At 43.8% G+C, this 19,752-nt stretch overlaps 2 protein-coding genes across 7 annotated transcripts; one reads left to right on the top strand and one right to left on the bottom strand.

The window, feature by feature from the left end:
* Positions 1-18,677, bottom strand: rnf207a (ring finger protein 207a). 6 transcript variants are annotated; one of them, XM_068314447.1, is made up of 19 exons: positions 18,566-18,659; positions 18,404-18,445; positions 18,042-18,229; positions 11,967-12,096; positions 11,520-11,664; positions 10,480-10,561; positions 10,319-10,394; positions 10,075-10,200; positions 9,360-9,406; positions 8,260-8,332; positions 7,780-7,848; positions 7,606-7,674; positions 6,167-6,273; positions 3,629-3,806; positions 3,329-3,514; positions 3,022-3,073; positions 1,560-1,677; positions 890-982; positions 1-474 (listed from the first exon to the last, which is right to left on the bottom strand). In XM_068314447.1, the coding sequence occupies exons 3-19, from the start codon at positions 18,227-18,229 to the stop codon at positions 345-347; spliced, it is 1,869 nt and encodes a 622-aa protein (XP_068170548.1). In that variant the 5' UTR covers positions 18,404-18,445; positions 18,566-18,659; the 3' UTR covers positions 1-344. The 6 variants fall into 6 exon arrangements, with proteins under 6 accessions (XP_068170548.1, XP_068170549.1, XP_068170550.1 ...); XM_068314448.1 differs by having other exon boundaries at positions 7,606-7,671; positions 18,404-18,677; XM_068314449.1 differs by lacking the exons at positions 18,404-18,445; positions 18,566-18,659 and having other exon boundaries at positions 11,967-12,131; positions 18,046-18,220.
* On the top strand, positions 13,428-15,072 carry zpr1 (ZPR1 zinc finger). Its single transcript, XM_068314453.1, has one exon. It carries the CDS (start codon positions 13,485-13,487, stop codon positions 14,814-14,816), a length of 1,332 nt encoding a protein of 443 aa, XP_068170554.1. The 5' UTR covers positions 13,428-13,484; the 3' UTR covers positions 14,817-15,072.
* Positions 18,678-19,752: the final 1,075 nt, after the last annotated feature.

Raw genomic sequence — 19,752 nt, 5'->3', positions numbered from 1 at the left:
TCAAACAGATTGAATCTTTAATGACATCAAGTAGCTGCAATATTTTGACACGAAAAGTTCCGTTTGGAAAGATTACAGATCATTTTTCCTCAGTTAAATGGACCGGTGATGTGGCTGAGCTGTGACTTCAACACGCCTGCTTCAAACCAGTGGTCTCCAAACTTTTCTTCACGCAGCGGTTCGCCCAGATCAGCCGCGTTCACACACCTCTGTCACGCCTCCGTTCACAAGCAGGTGTGAAAACGTGTTTGTAACAGAATGTGAAGAAAAAGAATTCATGAACAGGACAAAAATAGAGGAGGAGGAGGAGGAGGAGGAGGAGGCATGGTGCTCATGAAGGCGTGTCATCGTGGTTGGACGTCTCCATCTGAACTCTGCCTGGCTGGACGGCCGGTTCTGACAGAACCCTCCCCCGGGTCGAGGATCAGCGTCCGATTACTCTTGTCTGGGTCGGGGACGGACGTCTGGTCGTCACTGCAGGATGAAAACCAGACGCATCGATCACAAATCTGACAAACAAACAGGTTTTAATGAGTGGAAGATCATTTCAACCAGAACCGAACAATCGGGTCTGTTAAAGACGGCAGGAGTCCGCTGGACGGTCAAACAACGAGCGATCAATATGTAACTGTTACCACAGATAACGATCACAAACACTTTCCAAACAGCATCAGTGATAACCGAGAGTTCTCATAGGTCTGATAACAAATGATCTTCCATGTGATCACCTACAGCCACACTAAACCACATGTGGTCCTGGTTGTTGGGTTTCTAGCTGACACTTAGCTAAACTAGCAGCAGCTGGCAGGTGTAGTCAGTACCAGATCAATAACAGAGCTGCTGGCAGGTGTAGTCAGTACCAGATCAATAACAGAGCAGCTGGCCATACCTGTCGCGACCGTCTTTAACCATCGGTTTGTCTTCATAGATTTCCACTCCTGTCTCCCTGTGGTCGTCATGGTGATCTTTAGACTCGTGGAACCTGTAACAAACATGTGGAAAGACGTGTTTTGTGCGTTTAAAGAAAAGTCCTCAACTTCTCTCAGTTCTTCCATCTTCTCGTGTCTTTGGTCCTCAGCTCAGAGTCATGGTTGTAATGGATACGTTCACCTTCTCCGTGTGGAAACAACACGGAACAGCGTGTCGTTTTGACGTGGTACTGCATGAACAGGGAAGGTTTTTGGCGACCCCGTTCAGTGAGGATTTAGTGTAGCAGAAGAGTTTATGACCATAAAAACCTCTTGTTCCCCCAGGAGAACAATGAGTTTCGACGGGAAAAAGAGAGGCTGAGCACACAACCTAAAAACAGCTCTTGTTTTGACCTTTCCATGGAATTTGCTGACAAAAATTACAGGTGTTATTTTCTAGATCTCAGTAGGTTCAGTCTGAGGATTGTGGGAAGCTGCACTGACTTTAGTGAAGATACTCATCTGTAGAAAAATCAACTAAAACATTAAAATCTCATCTCTTGTGGAGGAAACAACAGTTTCCATCCACTCATCTGTCCAGGAGGACAGCATGTAGATGTAGAAGAACATCATGCAGAGCGATCACCCCACCTGGGCTCCAGTCGCTCTTTGACTTTGGCGATGGACAGGATGTAAGGGCTGATCTGTCTGGTGATGGTGGTCAGGTAGGAGTTCTCCTGCTTCAGCTGCATCAGGTCATGAAGCTGGGCTGGAATCACAACGTGAAGAAAAACAGGTGTGAAGAAGTCCTGAGGAGGTCCACATGTCAGATTATGTTCCTCATGAGAAGTTTGTTCTGTAGAAAACTGCCTGGAGCGTTTCAGACGTGGTGGTGGAACCAGTGAGTTAACTGTTAAGTAAATGAGAGCTGTTTGATTCTAGAGCTGTGACCTATGACCTGAGACCTTCACAAGTCCAACATCTAGTCCTAAACATGACAACTGGCAGAACGCTCCTGCTCTCGGCTCTTTCAGGTGGGAAAAATGTTGAATGAGATCGGCTTTGGAAAGTCCAACCTTGTAACTATGGAAACGGGAAACTATAGAAACAACAAAAGTCCCGGTGGAGGTAAACCTCGTCTGACATCAACTGGTTCCAGGAGACGCAACGTAAGTGGCGTCCAGGCTAAACTGTAGCTAACCATTCCCAGTTCTGTACCAAACTTTATTAATGGATGTATTTTAATATTTGGTTTATATGAATCTATTTTTAGCTGACAAACAATTACATTGCATATTTGCGCATCAACAGTCTTGATTTCACCTCATAGAGGATTTTTGGTAGGTAGTCATGTGACACCGTACTCGCATTCTGTTGGCTGACATCATCCAGAAGTGTTCTACGTTCCGTGAGTCTCGGACTTCCATGAGACACAAAAGTGCTTTAAACAGTCTATCAGAGTGTGTTGAAGGTAATACAGATAGAAAGTGGTCTAATATCAGTATGGGGGGGGGGGGGTCAGAAACGTTTAAATTACCCTATTACCATAATTACTGTATAGGAAAAAATTCACCGTCTTGTCTTCAGCCTCTACTTCCTCATAGTATTAACCAGTTGGTTGCTACCAGTTAATACTATAATATTACCAATATGGCATAATACATTATATTATTTGATTACAGTATTTGTGGCAGATAGACGTAAAGTGGATTAAATGACAAACTTGATTTTTATTTTTAGTGTACATTTTTGAAACCCGACGTATAATCGAGAACGACGTAACTCCAGACGAGGTAAGCCGAGGTGAACGTGTACCATCAGATAGATAGATAGATATCCTTTTTTTTTAATCCCAAACTGGGACTAAATTCATTTATTAATTAATTTAAAATTATTTCTCAGTTTGGGATAAATATAGTATGTCTCTCAGGCACCACTTTGCCAAAGGATCAATGTCGGGATACAGTTTCTTGGTAAGTGCTTGTGTGTTTTTTCCACTCTGCCCCATGCCCAGATCTCACTCCTTCATCACTCCAGAGTCTTCGTAGCGTTGGACGAGGCGAGCGGCGCACGCTGGAACACCACAGATAAGTGTTTCACGGAGAACATTCACCTTCATAGATCTCCTGCTCATTAGCAACGCGCTGAAATGTCTCGTCCCAAACCTGTGAGGAAAACATTGATTGTGATTAAATGCGATGTCACACGGACCACAGCGCTCATGGGATACCTTGACATTTCTTTTCCCTCCATTTGGATTCGTGGTAGTCTATATTTAAAACAGTACACTATGTGAAAACTGGCTGGGAGGTATGCAGCCAGAGGTATTGGAGGACAATTTAAACATTTCTCTTTCCAGAACTCTGCAGAGCAGACGATACACCCTGAAGGTCCGGCCACAAAGGCGTCTCTGGACCAACCTCTTCAAACCTGACTCTCATGGTTTCCACCGTGGAACACTGGGAGGCGATCTGGTCGTCTATGTGCAGAGACCTGTTCAGGATCTCTCCCATCTTATCTGTGTTGATGATGGAGTGGTGCTTGGTCAGGTCTCGATGCAGCTCCTGGACCTGGTCCTTCAGGTTTTGAATCTCCACCTGAAACGTCTGCAACATACAAACAGTCTCTAAAACCGCAGGGTTCTGAAGGTGGTGCAGCTGCCAGGTGTAGCCCATCCACCCTCTAGAGATGTTTAGGTTTCCAGGGAGCGCAGCGCTCACCCTGTAGGTGTCCTCGTAGCTCCGGCAGTGCTCCGTGAACGGGGTCTCCGTCCCCTCGGCGAGGAGCACCTTGGTGCAGATGTTACGGTGACAAGTCGGCCTCCGCCCCAACACAGAGCCCTGGGGCATCTCACTGAGAGACGGGGAGCGGCAGGACATGGAGACAGGGGACTGGTGCCTGGGGTGAGGTGGGGGGACAATCGTAGTCCCATTAGGTAGAGGAGCCACAGAACCACAGAACCAGCACGACCACACATTATTAACATGTACCCTGTATTCAGAGGGCACACAGAGCAGCTTTTTAAATGCAGAGCAGCTTTTCTGATAATTCCCAACACTTGAGGTTTGGTCACGGTCAGCAGATTTTTCTGAACCGTCCAGAGTCTGACAACACTTGTTAAAGTCTCATTTTATACTCTTTAATCCATTTCACACCGCTGGTGGTCCTGAACACCAGCGGTCAGAAATGATCTCTACCGAGAACACGCCGTTTTTCTCGGCTGGCCATCCAATAATAACGAGCTCAGTCTGTTACGTGCTCCTCTCACGGAGAGCATGTGGCTAACGATAGCATGGGCTAATGCTTACGGTGGATGAACCAGGTGTTCATGGAGATACAAACATCCAACTACAAACATTGGTAGCTGTGAACAACCGCTGATTGGTGTCTAAAGGTTCGGAAACGCTGCATTACGTTCGTAGGATCGTACTTTCAAACACGCACCACATCCGACTGGTTTCCCCACCCAGCGCCCCAGACGCACCCCCCCCAACACTCATCTCCCTCATCTCAGTCCTTCTTGGAATTATGGATTGAAATTTTATATATAACGACTTACGAACAATTCGGCTAACAAACAGCCTCTCGGACCCTATTGTGTCGACTCCCATTGCTAACAGAAGCTAATGAAGCTAATGTCTCCAGTCATTTGGACAGGTTTGCAGACGTGTTAGTGGGAACAACCAAGCTCCCTCGTAATGGCATCAACATGAAACTAGCTTTCAACGCTATCGCAGAGTAGACGGACCAAAGCAGAGGTAATTATTTAGCCAAATACAAGCTGACTTCACCATACTCAGTCATACTCGTAGGCAAAGCCATGTTTGGCTCTGAGTGACGACAGTACGACACACCGCTACCTTACTAAACTTCACCCTGGAGATGAACATGCCCTGATCCGGGAAGAGGGGAATGTTCTTGTGCAGATGGGGCGGAGCTATGCAAATCACTCCTGTTGTTAAATCACAAAACTAGCTGATTCTGAAGAGTGTTTCTGGACCAGTTTGTGTGCTGAACAATCGATATAGGATTCCAGATTCTAGGAGATGGTAGGGTAACAGACGGCCACACGTATGTAGAGGAAATGTTTTTCGTCATAGGATCCCTTTAAGGGAGGACTCTTCAAAGCTCTTTCCAGTGAATCCCAGATGAACACTCTATTTTTAACTGTCACACCTCTATTAAAAGGTCTACAAGAAGACAAAGCTGAGACGTCTCTGGAGGACGTCAGTCCTGGGAGCGGGTTGGTGAACATGTGCACCAGCGTGAACATTCTCCAGCTACCATCTACGCTGAGGCTCATCTACAGGTATCCAGGTGTGACTCCACCCATTTCATTACACATCTTCAGGTTCACACCAAGCACTTTACCAATCAGCCATTATTAAATCAATAAAGGCAATAAACACAAAGTCAGTGCTGATGAGGGTCACTCCAAACTTCTATAAAGACATTCCTTCTGACAGCAGCGTCACACAGCAGGTCAGTCATGAACACATGAGTCTTTACAAACAGACAGGAACTGATATAAAATAACCGTACCTTCACCTGGGCTCTGGCAGGCTGTTACTTCTCAACCCGTGTTGATGTGACTGAGGACCTGTCTAGAACACGCCGCCCCATGTCCTGCCCCGCCCACTCACACCCGTGTTAATGCCGTGACATAAACGGCCTGGAACAAAGCAGTTTTCAGATAAATCCTGGAGAGCTCTGTGAATTTATGATAAAAATAGTGCCAGCGGGGGCACCAGTCTCCCCCCTGGTTGCGTCTTGCAGAGTTTTTAGTACGCTGGTATGAGTGAGGGGGCTTAAAGACCTGTGACATTTAGGGGACACTGATGGGGCAAAAATAAATGGGTCAGGGTGTGTGGTGGGAACACAAAAACCAGCAGGCGTGTTCTCTCTGAGCCGTCACAACAGGTGTTTAAAGACGGCCTTCACATGAAGGTAACCCAGAGCCACAGCGCACAACATGGAGGCATCTACCCCACCATCCATCTAACTGCATGGTCTGGTACTGTCCTAAAGTAGGACACCCCCCCCCCCCCCCAGACAACAAGGTGTGTTCAGACACTACAGACAGTACACCATTAGTTCAGGCGTGACGCCTCCGTTCCCCTCACTGACTGCGTTGGACTTTTCTACGAGCGTTAATCTGCTGCTCAGGGTTTTAATTTCCAGGAGCGTCCAGGAAGTGACAACAACCAGGAAGTGGAAGCAGCTTGTGAATTCAGTGTTCATGCAGGAGACGACCCCACCTGGCTGAAACACTGGGACACTCATCCACCACAGGGGGACAGCGCTGGTCCAGGAACAGTAAGGACTCCAGGCAACGAGCAAACTCACTCCTGTAGTCTGTGTTAATCTGAAGGAAGGAAGAAAGAAGTAATCAACGTAAATACTCTGTTATGGATATAATCATGTTTATAACAAAGCAAGGATTGAGCTGAACGTGTGTGTTAACTTGAACTTTGTTCAGTTCCATCCTCTAACAGGCTTCATTGGGTTCATGTATTTCATGCTGTTTGGATGGATTGTATCTACTCACCTCCATCCTGATGGGAAGGGAAGTTCTGGCTCCACAAGACTATTATTACTTTTATTAGAATTAATTTATAGTAAAGATTGTAAAAAACATAAAAGATTATAAAATTTACATAGATATTTTTATATAGATAAAAAATTCTAATTTTTGTAATTACAATTCATTAAAATATTATAATAAAGATAATAAAGATTATAATTCCTTTTTATAATTTATTCTTATTATCTGTATTATATTATTATCGTTATTTATTATCCAATCCAAATCTGAAGAAGTCTGTTAGCTAAGTCTACTAATATTAAAGTTAATATTTCCAATCCCCCCCGCTGTGAGTCGAGCTCTGACTCATTTTGTGTTTCTATTCATGATCAATGGAGTACAGCATTGTGTTCACCCTTGAAAGATGTTTTGCCCTTCAGTTGTTTGTTTGTTTGTCTTGTTAAGTCGTGTTGGTACTATGGGATGAATATTACTCAAATTGCCAGCGGATATTAACCCTTAAAATTTTTATAATTGCAATAACCCCCATAATTAACCTAAAATGTCTGAGCTGCACAAAAACCTGTTCATTTGTTCCAAGCAGCAAAAAAAAAGTCATTCAAATCACTGAAAATGTCATTTTTGAGTCAACATTTATCTCAGCATAAACCAACTCTTTCCTTTATCCTAAGATTTCATTTTATTAGTGTTCAATTTCTATTTTTGTCCATCTGCTGATGCTACTTTTTCCAATTCAAAGCAGCTAAATTTCTTTTTAATTGCTATTGAAAGGATAATTCTGTGTCAGTATGAACTTTGTCTACTGAAACGACACCAAAAACACACCGCTGTCTATTGGTGAAGTGAAACGCTACGAGTGTTCTGATTGGTGGAAATCCACTTCATACAATCTCTAATCTGCTGAACAGAACTGTGGTTTTCAAAAAAATGTGTAAAACTGAGATAATGTTCGATGACCAATAAAAGTAAGGTCATCAACGATTGACAGAATTGATCAGTTTGAATGTCGATCGGTGGGAATCCCCTGATCAGTGGAAACCTGCCATCCATCCATCCATCCATCCATCCATCCATCCATCCATCCACGTTTAACCCCTGAGGGACTGGAACCTGGAGGTGTGAACGGGTGAGCCCGTCGTACGTTCTGCTCACCCTGCTGCTCTGCACCGGCTTCAGGCGGTGAGGAAGCTTCACGATCCTCTTCAGTCGCTCCATGAGCTGCTGCGTGAGCAAGAACACGGGTGTGAGTCGGTGACGCGGTGCAGCATCCCCTGAACTCAGCCGTTACCACGGTAACGTTGACCTGAACTCTGTGGCTGGACTCACATAGCCCATGTCCAGAAACTCAAACTTGTTGGCGGAGCTGAGGAACGAGGAGCAGGTGATGAGGTGGACCTGAAAGAACAACCAAACCAGATTACACTTAGCAGGATACCATACTTTTACTGCGTAAAGTACTTTTTACTCCACTACTTTAGTCTAACAAAGGGACGGATTAGTCAGATTAAGATTTCAGATGAGATGATAGTCCATACAGGATTCTGTCCTGGTAAGAATGTACATCAATGTATAGATAAAGGGGAGAACTTTCTTCAGTTCTTTTTGGTAAAATTTAGGATTAGATTAAGATTAACAAACTTTATTTGTCATCATACAAAGGGTACAGTGAAATTCTGCAGTGACTCCTGTGTCTGCAGTGACTCCTGTGTCAGCAGTGACTCCTGTGTCAGCAGTGACTCCTGTGTCTGCAGTGACTCCTGTGTCTGCAGTGACTCCTGTGTCTGCAGTGACTCCTGTGTCTCTTACCTGGAGCGTTGGGAGCAGGGCGGTGAGGTGAGACAGCTGGTCCTTCAGAGCTTTCTCCTTCTCCTCATGTTGACTGGAAACACACACACACACACACACACACACACACACACACACACACACACACACACACACACACACACACACGATCTGGTTTGTCAGAGTTGCTCTCATCCTGATTTTACTGGGTTGCACAACTTAGACGGTGATTAATCAGACCTTAACTGTTGCTGGAGGGGAGGGAAGTAATTATTCTATTTTATGGATATTTGTGAGTTCATGTATAATAAAAATGACTGTAATGATTTGCATTTCTTCACTTTTTACAGTGTGCACATATGGATCGGTAACAAGCAGGATGGAAAACTTCATGATCCCCCTCAACCAGAATACCACCAGGAAGATGAGCAAACAGCATGCTAACACACACAAACCTGTTAGGATAGGAAGCTGGCTGGTGCTACAGGTGCTACAGGTGCTACAGGTGCTACAGGTGCTACAGGTGCTACAGGTGCTAAAAGTGCTAAATGTACTAAAAGTACTAAAGGTGCTAAAAGTACTACAAGTGTTCAAGGTGGTAAAAGCGCTAAAGATGTTAAAGGTGCTAAATGTGGTAAGGGTGGTAAAAGTGTTGTAGTTATTAAAAGCGCTAAAGGGGCTAAAAGTGCTAAAGGTGCTAATACTGCTAAAGGTGTTAAAAGTCTTAAAAGTGCTAAAGGTGCTACAGGTGCTAACAGTGCTAAAGGTGCTAAAGATGCAACAGGTGTTAAAGGTGTGCAGGTCCTATGTAAATGGGTTCTTCTCCAGCACCTGGTGCTGTGGATCCAGAAGGTTCCTGAGAAGGTTCTCCATCTTGTTTTGGTGGAGCAGATCCAACAACTGTAACTGCTAGCTGCTAGCATACGGCTATAATTCAGTTGTTATAACCCAGGAGAAAAATGTGTTTGTGATGATAATTAGTGGCACACAGGAGAAAGTTCTTCATCACTGGAGGACAATGGAGCGGGGTCAGGGGACCAGATCCACCAGGTGACCTGGTGTCAGGAGGAGAACTGAACTCTGGTGAACACAGCAGAGACATGGACACTGTGGACATTTACCTCTGAGCTGCCTTCAGCAGGAGCTTCTTCCTCTCTGCTAGTTTCTCCTGTCAGACCACAAGAGAGGAGACACCATTTATTCCTCAACATTTTCTCTAATAATCCTAAAGATTGTGGGCAGTGATGGTGTGAGTGCCTCAATGAGGTGTCAGCACTCCTGGATTATTCATTAGATTAGATTATTCTCTTAGACAAGCGAACAGAGACACCCAGTGGCCAAACAGCACACATAGAGAAGTCATCGACGAAGATGAAGTCAGAGAGATAATACTAAATACACGGATGCTTTACATGGATATTAATACAAACATGAGACGGAGATGAAAACGACACACAAAAGACTTTAGCTGGAAAACCAGCTAATATAAAAATTATTATGTTCTCCGTTATCGGTTCAGAACTGTGATTACGTTATTGGCTTTAGCACACGTCCACGCTGATGAGTTAAAGTGGGTCGTCAGACACCCAACAAGGATTAGCATTGAAGCCGATCAATAGTGAGTATTGGGTCCCAATGTTCTGTCTACCACACGGTTACATCGATTGTTAATCTTAATCTAATCTAAAAAAAAAAGTTTTAAAAGACAAATATTTGCCACAATTGCCTTATTTAAAACTAATCTACCATTACTAATGTACATGCTAATATTAGTTTGGTGAAGAAAAACCTGTTTTAACATACTTTAGAGAATAAGACAGACTATCATCACCTGACCTGCAGGCTGTTGAACAGAGAACAGATTGCATTCTGTTCTTCCTCCACGTTCAGACACACTTCTCCTATCATGGCTCTCAGCAGGACGATCGCCTCTCGAGCTGAAGTCTGGAGCTCCTTCACCACCTGGAGGAGGAAGAAGAAGCTATATACTAATGAAGCTGAGGTTATATACTAATGAAAGTGTCGTTACAGCTTGAGGAACAGCTATGGAACTTTGTGGGGTGGGTTCCATTCCTCTCACCAGCACAGCGTGGTCCAGCATTTCACATCCCTGAACGTAAGCCGTTTCTATGTCGATGCAGTGAGCTCGACTCTCCCTGTGGAACACCAACAGTGGGTCAGTGAACGTGAAGGACCGGAGACGAGCAGGATGAAGGAGTCTCTGGTGCGACGTGGACTCACACTTGCATGTCTCTGAAGCACTTGATGCAGAGCATGGTCTTGTTCTCGGTGGAGAACAGGATGTAAGGCTCCTCGTGGAGCGCTGTGGAGACGGAGACACCGTCTGATGCAGCGTTTTAATCTATAATCTTCATCTGAGGTCATTTAAATGTCATTACTACTCTAAACACTAAAGTTCTGTTCCCTCAGACGGACCAGAAACAATTACATGACATTAAAACAACACAGAATGAAATAAAAAACAGGTAGAGGATGTTTGTGTTCAGTCCTTCTGATTATATGTTCATTTAAAAAAATACACAGAAAAATAACAATCAAGTTTACGTCATTTTACTCGACTTAAAGTCTGTCCACCACAAAGACTGGACTCTTAAAATCACTAGTAAACTGTTGAAAGCTCATAATATCATGTTACTGTACAGTAAATCAGAATAAAAACATGTAATCATAATAAAATATGAACATATGGTTCCAATATCTACCTTTAAGCATCATGTGATCGTTTTAATCCAGATTACTTTACGGTAAACTTTAATGCTTATAATTTAATACTTGAGGAGAAGAAGAAGAAACACTTCAAGAAACTCTCCACTAGTTTTAAGATCATCAACAACAAGAATCAGAGTCAGCTGTTGATGATCCACTGTAGCTTTTAGCACGTAGCTTAGCTTTAGGATGTAGGAAGAGGAGGAGGAGGGAGGAGTTAGTGTTTGTCAGAGTCAGAGTTGTCATCAGAGAGATGTTCACCATCTCTACGCTAACAGAGATAATAACAAACAACGACAGGGGGGGGGCGAGTGTTGGAGCTGCACCAACGCAGCAGTGCTGCCTCTGTGGGGGTTGTGGCAGAAAGGGGAACTGCAGGACCATAGTCGGATATGGTGGTGCCTTTGTTCATATCTACAGATGAATGTTTGTATCTTGAGGACCACCTGGTTGTACTTAGATTGATTTTTAGAGTTCTGAGCAGAGCTCAGCCGTGTGGACACGTCTCCTGGCCGACCTGCGTCCCCCCTGTCTGATACGGAGGAGTGACTCACGGCACTTCTTGTGTTTGGCTTTGGTGCCTTTGGCCAGGGACACGATCTCGTGGTGAGAGAACATTCTGGCCTTGTGGGTCACCTCCTTACAGGCACTGCAAAGAGGCTGGCTGCAGGTGTTACAGTAGAACATCAGCCCGCCGTCCTGCACAAAAAAAGAAACAGACTCATGGGGTGTAGACGTGTTAACACCAGATTAACAGTCCTTCAGGTCACACTTGATCACACTCTCAATTTGAGCAAAACAGAAGATTGTGTCAACAAAACGTCTTAAAAGCCACATAAAAATAAAAGTTTGTCATCCAACGTGTAACTGAGGGGGTCCTGTTTGACATGTTCAAATAAGGATAAGTTTACTTCTAACACCTGTGTCATCTTCATACATTCGTAACAGGGTTGTGATGACCAAACTAAAGACCAATCCCAACGGATCGGTGTCATTTATACCTGTTTGGAACTCTCCTGGTCACAGTTAGCACACTGCACTGTCTCCTCGGCGTCTGCACTGTTGTTCACCAGGAACTTGAGGAGTGGGTCCTCTGGTGGGAGGGTGTTCCCCTTTATGACAGACGGGTATCTACAGACAACACGGCCGGACAGAGTCCCAGTCAACTGGTGAGAAGGGTTGGTTTATAGAGGACACAAAATATATTTATAACAATATTTCTTCATATATCATGAATAAGTCTCATCTCTTGCTTAGAATGAAAAATGTGCTCTATTAGGACATCTTCATTACTTCACATCATGGCCGGTACAGAAAATCAAATGTTTCAGTTTGTACTAAATTTTTTGGGACAAATGGCACCCTGATCAATCATGTGATTCACTTTGTTCAAACAATTGCTGACTGTGAACGTGAAGAAACTACTGCACACACATCTTCACCCCAACAGCACAGAAAATCTACACATTTTCAATATCTCAGTTCTATCTCTCGTTCTGATCCTGAGTTATGGTGTTCAATAGTAACCAGAGTGAACACTGTGATGTCATGGTAACATTCACCTTTGACCCTTTAGACACATTTTATGTCCTTTCTTCTTCTTTTTATTCATTTGTTTTTCTGTTTGCTTTGTGAGGTCACAGTGAAGTCATGGTAATAATAGGTTCATGTTGGAGTCAGATTAATTAAATTTGAAGGAACTCCTTCCAGACATTTCTGGGCTTTAAGATGAACAAAAATAAAAGTCATATATAAGTCAATGGAGCAATAGAAACCCTCACATAATGCTATTTGAATGTGGCTATCAAGAAATAAAGACGTCTCTTCCTGTGTTCTGTCTGACAAAAATATGGAAACACACAGAAAACACACAGGCAGAAGCATGACTCAATGTTAAAGGACAGAAAGTGAATTTAGATGAAAGAAAATGTAAGTAATATAATATAATATTAGTATAATATAATATAATATAATATAATATAATATACTATAATATAATATAATATAATATAATATAATATAATATAATATAATATAATATAATATAATATAATATAATATAATATTGTAATAGCAGTAGTAGGTAACTTTATTAATCCCTTACGGAGGTTCCGCCAGGGAAATTGTGATGTCCATCACACTACACACAGCTCAGTAAGCACACAAAGAGAAGTACCAACACCATTCAAGATATAAAATATAAAAAAGTGGAAACACCATAAAATATAAGAATAAAAAAAGCGTTAATAAGCATAAGTGTAGTAAAGTGACGATGTAGTGCAGTCGTATTCAGACAGGTAACCCTCATTATATTATATATATATAATACCTAATATAGCATAATATAAACTTAATATAAACATAAATATAAATATAATGTAAACATAAACTTTTTAAACCGTGTGAATCCCAGTGCCCGCTAGGGGGCGGCAGTGAACACAGCAGCAGCTCCGCCGTCGAAGAAGAGAAGGCGGAAGCAGCACGTGGGTTCCTGTGCAGAAGCTTCCAGAAGCGGAGACATGTCGGTGATCTCGGAGCAGAGCCTGCGGGGGGAGAGCCTCTTCACCGACCTCAGCGCGGACAGCGAGCACTGGAGGCCGGATGAGATCGACAGCCTCTGCATGAACTGTCACCGCGACGGGACCACCCGCCTGCTGCTCACCCGGATCCCCTTCTTCCGGGAGGTGATCGTCAGCTCCTTCAGCTGCCCGCACTGCGGCTGGGCCGACACCGAGATCCAGTCCGCCGGCCGGATCCAGGACCAGGGCGTGTGCTACACCCTCAGAGTCCGAACCAAAGACGACCTGAACCGGGAGGTGGTGAAATCGGACAGCGCCACCACCAGGATCCCCGAGTTGGATTTAGAGATTCCCGCCTTCACCCAGAAGGGGGCGCTGTCCACCATCGAGGGCCTCCTGGATCGTACGGTTACGGGTCTGGAGCAGGACCAGCCGGTCCGGCGGGCCCTGGACCCGGAGACGGCCGACAAGATCAACCAGTTCATCCAGAAGCTGAAGAAGCTGAAGGACGTGGAGGAGGAGTTCACGCTGGTGATCGAGGATCCGTCCGGGAACAGCTTCGTGGAGAACCCGGTGGCCCCCCAGAAGGACGAGGCCCTCACCGTGACCCGCTTCAAGAGGACCACGGAACAGGACGTCCAGCTGGGGTTGAGGGCCGAGGACGACTCCGTAGAAGAACCGGCCGCCCCGGACATAGAGGCCATGAGGAACGAGGTCTTGACCTTCAAGGTAAACTGCCCAGAATGCAACGCTCCGGCCTCCACCAACATGAAGCTGGTCCAGATCCCTCACTTCAAGGAAGTCATCATCATGGCGACCAACTGTGATGGCTGCGGCTACCGGACCAATGAGGTGAAGTCGGGCGGCGCCACCGAGGAGCAGGGCACCAAGATCACCCTGCACGTCACCAACCCCTCCGACATGACCCGGGACGTGCTCAAGTCGGAGACCTGCTCCGTCCTCATCCCCGAGCTGGACTTTGAGCTGGGAATGGCGGCGATCAGCGGGAAGTTCACCACCGTGGAGGGGCTCCTGACGGACATCAAGGACCTGACGGTGTCCAGGAACCCCTTCTGCTTGGGGGACAGTAGCAACACAGAGCGGGTGGAGAAGATCAAGGCGTTCGGACAGAAGATGGACAGGATCATGGCTGGGGAGATGGACGTCCACCTGGTTCTGGATGACCCAGCGGGGAACAGCTATCTCCAGAATGTGTACGCCCCAGAACCCGACCCGGAGATGACCGTGGAGACGTACACCCGCTCCTTTGAGCAGAACGAAGACCTGGGCCTGAACGACATGAAGACGGAGGGATACCAGGAGGACAAGTGAACCGATCAGCTGATCGATGGGGTCGGGACACCCCGAGGACTTCTGTTGGGATTCTTTTGTTCTATTTCGACATAATCTAAGTTAATCTGGGTTTCATGGATGTCTACTAATAGGTGCGTTCTAAGTTGTCCAGACAGATGAACAGTGAAACCCGTGGACGCTGATGTCCTTTAACATGGATCCTTGTTTTATTACATTCTTGTAACATCCCAGAAGGTGGCGCTGTGTTATCACATAATAAAATTAGTTGACCACACACTGAGTGACAGACTGCTCACTTTACACACCTGAATAGTGAGTGGGTTGGGTTAGATGATGGGGATGCTGTTTCAAGTATCTGCACTAATCAGATTAATTAGAAAGAATTTAGATTGTACAAAGACTGATCTTATTATTCCAATAATCTAAATCATATTTGTAATTGATTAATGTGACAATTTACACAAGATGACAGTATTTAGGTGATACGGTGATTCTTTTACCCAACCATCAACTGAAAAATCCACTTAAAACAAAAAATAAGCACAAAAATCAAAAAAAAGTTGTTCAAATGTTTAGTAATTCCATCTTATTTGGTGTAATAAAAAACTAGGTCAGATACTGAGGAGTAAACTTAAATATCTTCATGATGGTATGTCGGGGGACGTACCAGACGCTCGGGTCAGTCAGGATTCATCTCATCCTGATGTACAGAGACCCCCCCGTTATGAGGCCCCCGTCCGCTCTGACCTGCTGATGCCAGGAGGGACCTCAGTGAGTGTGGACCCACCTGTTCACACTATCCACCTCAGCCTTTCATTAGGAATGCATGTGTAGTATTGTCCACTTCTAGATTGGTGCCAAAGTCTGGTGTCAACTCATCTTGGTGGAGACAAAGGTAGGAGGTGGTGGATCTGGATCTTGATTTGGATCTGGATCCAAAACCTCTTTATATGTAGTAATTTATTTACTGTTGTGGGATCGAGGCAAAAACAGGAGCTTTGTGTTTAACACGGATAAATAATACCAACATTCCCATTAGATCCAACTCTTGATAATATTTTTTAAACGGACTAATCCACTGCTGCCACAGGGCTTGAACTCAGAGTCAGTTTGGTGCATCCACAGACGTCACTGATGTAGATCTGGAAGAAAACCTGTTAGTGAAATGTTGTTTTCTAGATCTTTGGCTACTACTAACTAAACTACTGATAAGGCAGTCAGAGACTGCAACATCCCACGACACCCTGAAGTCAAAATTTTACCCTGACCTACTTTCATAATGGTTGCAGAAATGAATTCTATATTAAACTATAGAGTATTTAGCATTTTGTTTCATATCTAAGTTGACCACTGCTAGAGGTGTACTGTTGCAGACAGACTCAGGACAACCTGCAATATTGTTCTGGGCATTAAAAAGGTATAAAAGTCATCATCTCATTTTCATCCCCTTGGCTGCCTGAGTAATGTGTTTTTTGTTTCATTGACAATTAACATACATCAGTGCTTCGCGGGACGTAAGGACACCAACGTGATGGAGCAGATCCAGGAGTCACGGGGTGATCAGCTGCAGTAACATAACGGGGAAACCGAGGGACTCTGACTCACCAGCATTTTTTTCTCAATCCACAAACAGGGAAAATGGAAATTTCAAGCTGTAATTGACAAAAGTATATATTTTTAAGAACTTTTATCCGTGCTGTGGAGGTTTCCCTACATCTGTGTGGTTTGATGGGAGAAGGTTCATAATGGAGACCTGAGAATGACAACATGTAGAGAAATAGAGGTGTGTCATGTGACTACCGCTGATCACCCAAAGCTGCTGGCACTGCTTCTGAATACCAGTATGCTTTGTTTACTGGCTGACCAAGGTCTAAATCAGAGACTGGGATGACCCCCACCCCCAGCTGCTGCAGCCACTCAGGACCTGAACCCGATGCTCTCAGAAACCACCGAACCACCTACAAAGGAATGAATCCCTCTGAGGGACTCGAGTCTGTGGGAGACGGTTCAGCTAAAAATGAAGTTTTTCAGTCCATCAAAGTTTCTGTGACATCACAGAAAAGCAGCTTTTCAACAATCTCCCCTGAAGCAGAAAAATGTGGAGGCTTGTTTAAAACTGACTAATCAGAAACAACCAGACAACAACACGCACGGACCTCATGTCCATGTGTTATCTCTCTGTTACACGCTTCACGTTATATGCTGTGTTTTCGTTAGCGTGTGTTCTTGCGTGTCTGATGCACATTTTTTAACAGGGACGCACAATCATAAGACAACGTGAGTGTCTGGGTTAGGGTTAGGGTTAGCTTTAAATACTGACAATAAAAAAAAATCAATGCTATGATATAATTTTGAGAAAAAAATACATCTCCACTAAAAGTATTCACAATTTTTCCATTTCTCCACTTAAATTTCTAATTAGAAACCACTATTATGTTTTGATCTCGCACAAATTTGTTGTCACTAGACTCACCTGCGTGATTTTGTTAAATTAACCAAACAGCAACATGACGTCTGCTCCTTTTACACACTGCAATGAGCCACGTTGGGTTTGTCTGTCTGTTAAAGCGCTTTGATATGTCTGCTGATGTGATTAAGTACATTACAAATAAAGGATGATTGATTGTTTGTTTGATTGATTGAATGATTGATTGATTGATTATCGTCATGCCTCTGAAAGATTGAAAAGTTGGAGGAAAAGCAAGTGACAATGAGTGCTTTCTTGAATAAAAAACAATCAAAAGTTAATGAAGAAAAAGAGACAGACATTACTACACATATTACTACACATATTACTACACGTATTACTACACATATTACTACACATATTACTGAAATGTGTGTGGAGAAGGTTCTGTTAGCTTGGTGCAGTGTCCACCGGAGAATATATGAATGAAAGGCAAAGAAAACTAGCAAAAGTGAAGAAAAAAACGATTACATCTTTATTTCTAAAACTTTTTTAAACGACTACCAGACTTTAACATTTTGATAAAACTACTAAATAATTTTACTCCTATTTTTTTCTTTTTACTTTCAACAGTTATGATGTTATTAATAAAATCATTAACATTAACAGTTTATTTAGTTTTTATATTGTACTATTGGCAAAACTCAATCCTTGCGTACAGTTCTACCGTATGTTCTGTTATTACTTTTGGGATCCATAAACGTCATGTTGGGGTGCGCATATGATCAGATTGGCCAAAGAGCAAATCTAAGATTGCCCCCTGTCTTGCCTCTTACCCACAGAGGGGGCAGATGAGATGGGTCTCATTGGTGCGGCTGCGTAGGCAACGGGCGCAGAAGATGTGGTAGCAGTCCAGCAGACAGGGGGACTGGTACTGCTCGTGGCACAGCTGGCACACCAGAGGGTGGAAGTCGCTGCAGCTGACGTTACGGCTGTCCAAGTTGGTGAAGATCTCTCCTGCCATCTGAAAGCAGATTATACCCTTAGAGACAATGTGATAGATAATTCCCTGGATTACAAATTTCAGGTCACCTGAAAACATGTTTTAGTCCAGGTATTCCAGTTCTTATGAGAGCGCCAAGTGTGGCAGGTCACCAGATCGTGAAACAAGAGCAGGATTGTTTCCTGACTATCTTACCTTGTCAGATGTATGGTGGGTGTCCGGTGCTGCAGGGACAATCTACACGTGGCAAATACATTACATCCAAGCCATCCTTAGCACCAACATCACATATAGCTAACGGACGCTGCTGTAAATAGTGGACTATATGGCAGAAAGCATAGCGCGCCTCTGTCTTACCTCTCAGTGCTACTATCAGCCACCCTCAGCAGGAATGACAACAATGCACAGACCCTTCAACCGGAGGCCGTGGGTCCCTCTGCCAAGCAGCTGACAGCACAAACCCCACAACACCCCCCAGCCCACCCCCCAAGAGCTGCCAGAGCACAAAAGGGACATTCAATATCCCCATCCCGCAGGATTCAAACTACAGTTGCTCTGTTTTCATGTGGTACTGGTGAACTGCAATACGGGGTGAAAAGACAGGGGCAAAATTAAAGCTCTGCCAGTAAACGGTCAGCTTTGAGGGTCTCAGCACATGGTGGGTGAGACCACATGGTGGGTGAGACCACATGGTGGGTGAGACCACCATCGTGGTCCAAGACGGGCTTCAGCTCATGGAGATGGATACCTCTAGAAAAGAAGGAGATGGACAGGAAGTTCAGTTAGTGTGCCTTTTGAATGCATGGAGCCTCTTGTTAATTTTTCTCTCTTTAATATGATATTAAACTGAGGTATTCAAATAGAAATCGATAGCTTTATTGATCTTCAGATGGGTAAAGTAATTCATGAATCAAATACGATAGAAAACTGCTCCATATTACAGGTGTCATAACAGTGATATAAAAATGCAATATTGATCTAATTTTATTAGCAAACATACGATGACATCATAAGTACTTCAGATGTCAGGCAAGTGTAATTAAAGAAAACTTTGGTATAGTTCATTAAGGCGTCATTCCACAACCCTAAACCTTTATTTTTGGTATTTGACAAAAAAGAGGATGCAGATTAAATCAATAAAGGAGTTAGTTAATTGCAATAGTTCTTCTTTTTTAAATTTTCTTGATTTCTTGCTTATTTTTAGACAAACACTTTGGAATAACTGGAGTGACTTCCTCTTTTTTAACTTGTGATCAGTTACTGTCATCTGAAAATGTGTAGAATCCGTTTGGAACAGAGATAAATAAACAAGCAGACAAAAGATAATGAATAAATAAACAATGATAAAAACACATAGACCTGGTAGGCTCAGGTTCACTGTCTCCGGGGTTTTAACCATCAAACACTTTAAACAACGCCTTAAACGTGTGACTAGAGCTGACAGGAAAGTTAACTCACATTTATGACGTCATTGATTTTTTTTTTTTTTGGAGCAGCAGGATGGTGATAAATAAGAAATGTATTATTAAAAAATAATTAATTAA

Source organism: Antennarius striatus, chromosome 5, assembly GCF_040054535.1.
Source record: "Antennarius striatus isolate MH-2024 chromosome 5, ASM4005453v1, whole genome shotgun sequence".
NCBI lineage: Eukaryota > Metazoa > Chordata > Actinopteri > Lophiiformes > Antennariidae > Antennarius > Antennarius striatus.
The sequence above is the reverse complement of the archived record's forward strand: the minus strand, read 5'-3'. Positions and strand labels throughout refer to the sequence as shown.

Bases quoted from the DNA above. Each gene is read 5' to 3' on its own strand.
- rnf207a (XM_068314447.1), bottom strand. From the start codon at position 18,229: ATGGCAGGAGAGATCTTCACCAACTTGGACAGCCGTAACGTCAGCTGC. The intron at 9,407-10,074 runs GTCAGGTGATGA...GTGGTCTGACAG, and splicing joins CTCTGTTCAACAGCCTGCAG to GAGAAACTAGCAGAGAGGAA. The intron at 8,333-9,359 runs GTAAATGTCCAC...GTGTGTTTCCAG, and splicing joins CTGCTGAAGGCAGCTCAGAG to TCAACATGAGGAGAAGGAGA.
- zpr1 (XM_068314453.1), top strand. From the start codon at position 13,485: ATGTCGGTGATCTCGGAGCAGAGCCTGCGGGGGGAGAGCCTCTTCACC.